Source organism: Otolemur garnettii, unplaced genomic scaffold (assembly GCF_000181295.1).
Source record: "Otolemur garnettii isolate 467f Iridium unplaced genomic scaffold, OtoGar3 scaffold00018, whole genome shotgun sequence".
In the NCBI taxonomy this organism is placed as follows: Eukaryota; Metazoa; Chordata; class Mammalia; order Primates; family Galagidae; genus Otolemur; species Otolemur garnettii.
This window is the reverse complement of record NW_003852413.1, coordinates 5,655,069-5,657,040: the sequence shown is the minus strand read 5'-3', so window position 1 is coordinate 5,657,040 and position 1,972 is coordinate 5,655,069. Positions and strand designations below refer to the sequence as shown.

The following is a 1,972-nucleotide window of genomic DNA, read 5'->3' as shown; positions in this document are numbered from 1 at the left end:
GGCTGGGGATTCGAACCTGCCACCTTAGGTGTACGTGGCTGGCGCCTTAGCCGGTTGAGCTATAGGCGCCGAGCCCTATTTTCCATGTTTTACTTTCAACATAAATAATTTGGTCCACTTGTGTCAAGATTTCTCTCATATATAGCTTCTGATTAAAAATGAATTAGAATTAGGTAAGACTTTTATAAAAACTGGTAGAAAGGATTATTTAAAACTGTGTAAGTACTTAATGTGTTAGTTAAAGGAAGTTTTAGTTTGGTCTATTATCCTTTTGTTAACATCATTCAAGATTCATACTTGAATTAATTCTTATATCCTTTGGAGAGCAGCCTTCCAGAGATTTACCTATGCTAATTCCTATATGTGAAGGAGGGGTGAATACTCTCCAGACACAGCAAATGCTACTGGAAATCCAAGCTCAGCAAAACGTGTTCCAGATTCTGATCAATAAAAGCTAATTGCTTTTAAAAAATTATACGAATACTGATTTTTGTCTATGAAAAAACAAAACACATGATCTCTTTAGCATTGGCTTCAGGGAGTTATAATTATCAAGCACTTTATTAAAGTACTAGTGATCCACAGCTTTACCTTAGACCTTTCTAAAACAGCTCTTAATCATATTCATCTCTGCAAAGATTCATTCTTTGGCACAAAAGCAGTGAGAAACACAGCTCTGGCAGACGCTCTGCAGGGATGCAGGTTCACTGTCTGGCTCCTGCTTTCACCTGGCAGAAACTGGACACACCGCTGAGAAACAGCTCATCTCATTAGCATGTCTTTATTCTACCAAAATGAGAATCACCTCTGCTCCAATTCTGACACCTCACTCCAAGATCACCAAAATCAGTGTCAGGTTCTAAGCCAAAGAGAGTGGTAGTCATCAGTCCCCAGAAGTCTACAGAGTAGCAATTAAAAATAAAGAGCAGATAGCTAGGTAAAGCACCAGCAGTTCAAAGAGGCTGATGCTCCATCAACTCAACTACCTTCTCCTGTGATTCCTTCCTTTGCTGTTAAAACCTTCCTCTAACTCCATTACGGATGCCACAATGCAGAGGCTGGAGACATTTACCTTTTTAAGTGAAGGAACAATCCTTTCTGAAAATAAACATAACATTTCTATACATATTAAATACCTCTGCCCTGTCCCAGAGCTATCCCAATTCCAAAAACCAGGCTCGCCCGCTACTCTGGCAAAGAGCCATCAAGTGACTCTGATACTCAGATTCCCAAACATTTCTAATAAAACACTTTTTTTCCTCTGATAGCTTCTGTAAAAGCACCCGCACCCTCACTGCAAAAGCATTTTCGGCCTCCATCCTCTGGCAGGCAATGGGCGCTTTTCCATTAGAAACCTAATTCTAACCTTTCCAGAGGCCTGGATGCGGCAGCCCAGGGACAGGACCTGACCATGACAGAGGCCAAGAGAGTGTCCCCTAAGGTCCCAGCCCGTGCGAGGCCAATGGGCTCTGCAGCCAGGCCAGCCTGGTCCGTGCGGGGCGAAGACCCCTCGGCCGGTGACGCTGCAGCTCCGCTCCTCAGGAGCTGCAGTCCCGCAGGGAGCACGTTCCTGTCACCGGGCAGACTACAACGGAGGATGCTCACGTCCTCAAGCGGAGGGGCTCTGCGACCTCGGTGACTCCGCCAGGCCCCTAACGCAGCCCCCTGCGCTACTTCGCCTGGGACTAGGGAGACCTCGGCCTTCTCGAAGCCCTTTCACGCTCGAAGGTCGTTTCAGAGCGGCCTCGATCACTGGGTCCCCGAGGGCCCGCGGGGCCCACGCTCGGGAGCATCTTGACCTGGAGCCCCCACGTCTCTTCGCCCCCCGCTCCCAGCCGCGGCGCCCGCCCGGCCCTCACCGGACTTGGGCGGGTAGCGGTACACGGAATTGGACGGGATGTCCACCTCCTCCACGCCAGCGTGCTGCCGGCTTGTCAGGGCCCCCATGGCCGCTGCGGCTGCGGCTGTGGCG

At 49.0% G+C, this 1,972-nt stretch overlaps 1 protein-coding gene across 1 annotated transcript in view; it reads right to left on the bottom strand.

Moving 5' to 3' along the window:
- RNF157 (ring finger protein 157) overlaps window positions 1–1,947 on the bottom strand; it is a 102,274-nt gene extending 100,327 nt beyond the window's left edge. The window contains 1 exon segment of the mRNA XM_012802979.2: window positions 1,860–1,947. Within this exon segment, the coding sequence (XP_012658433.1) occupies window positions 1,860–1,947 (88 nt within the window).
- Between the last annotated feature and the right edge of the window lie 25 nt (window positions 1,948–1,972).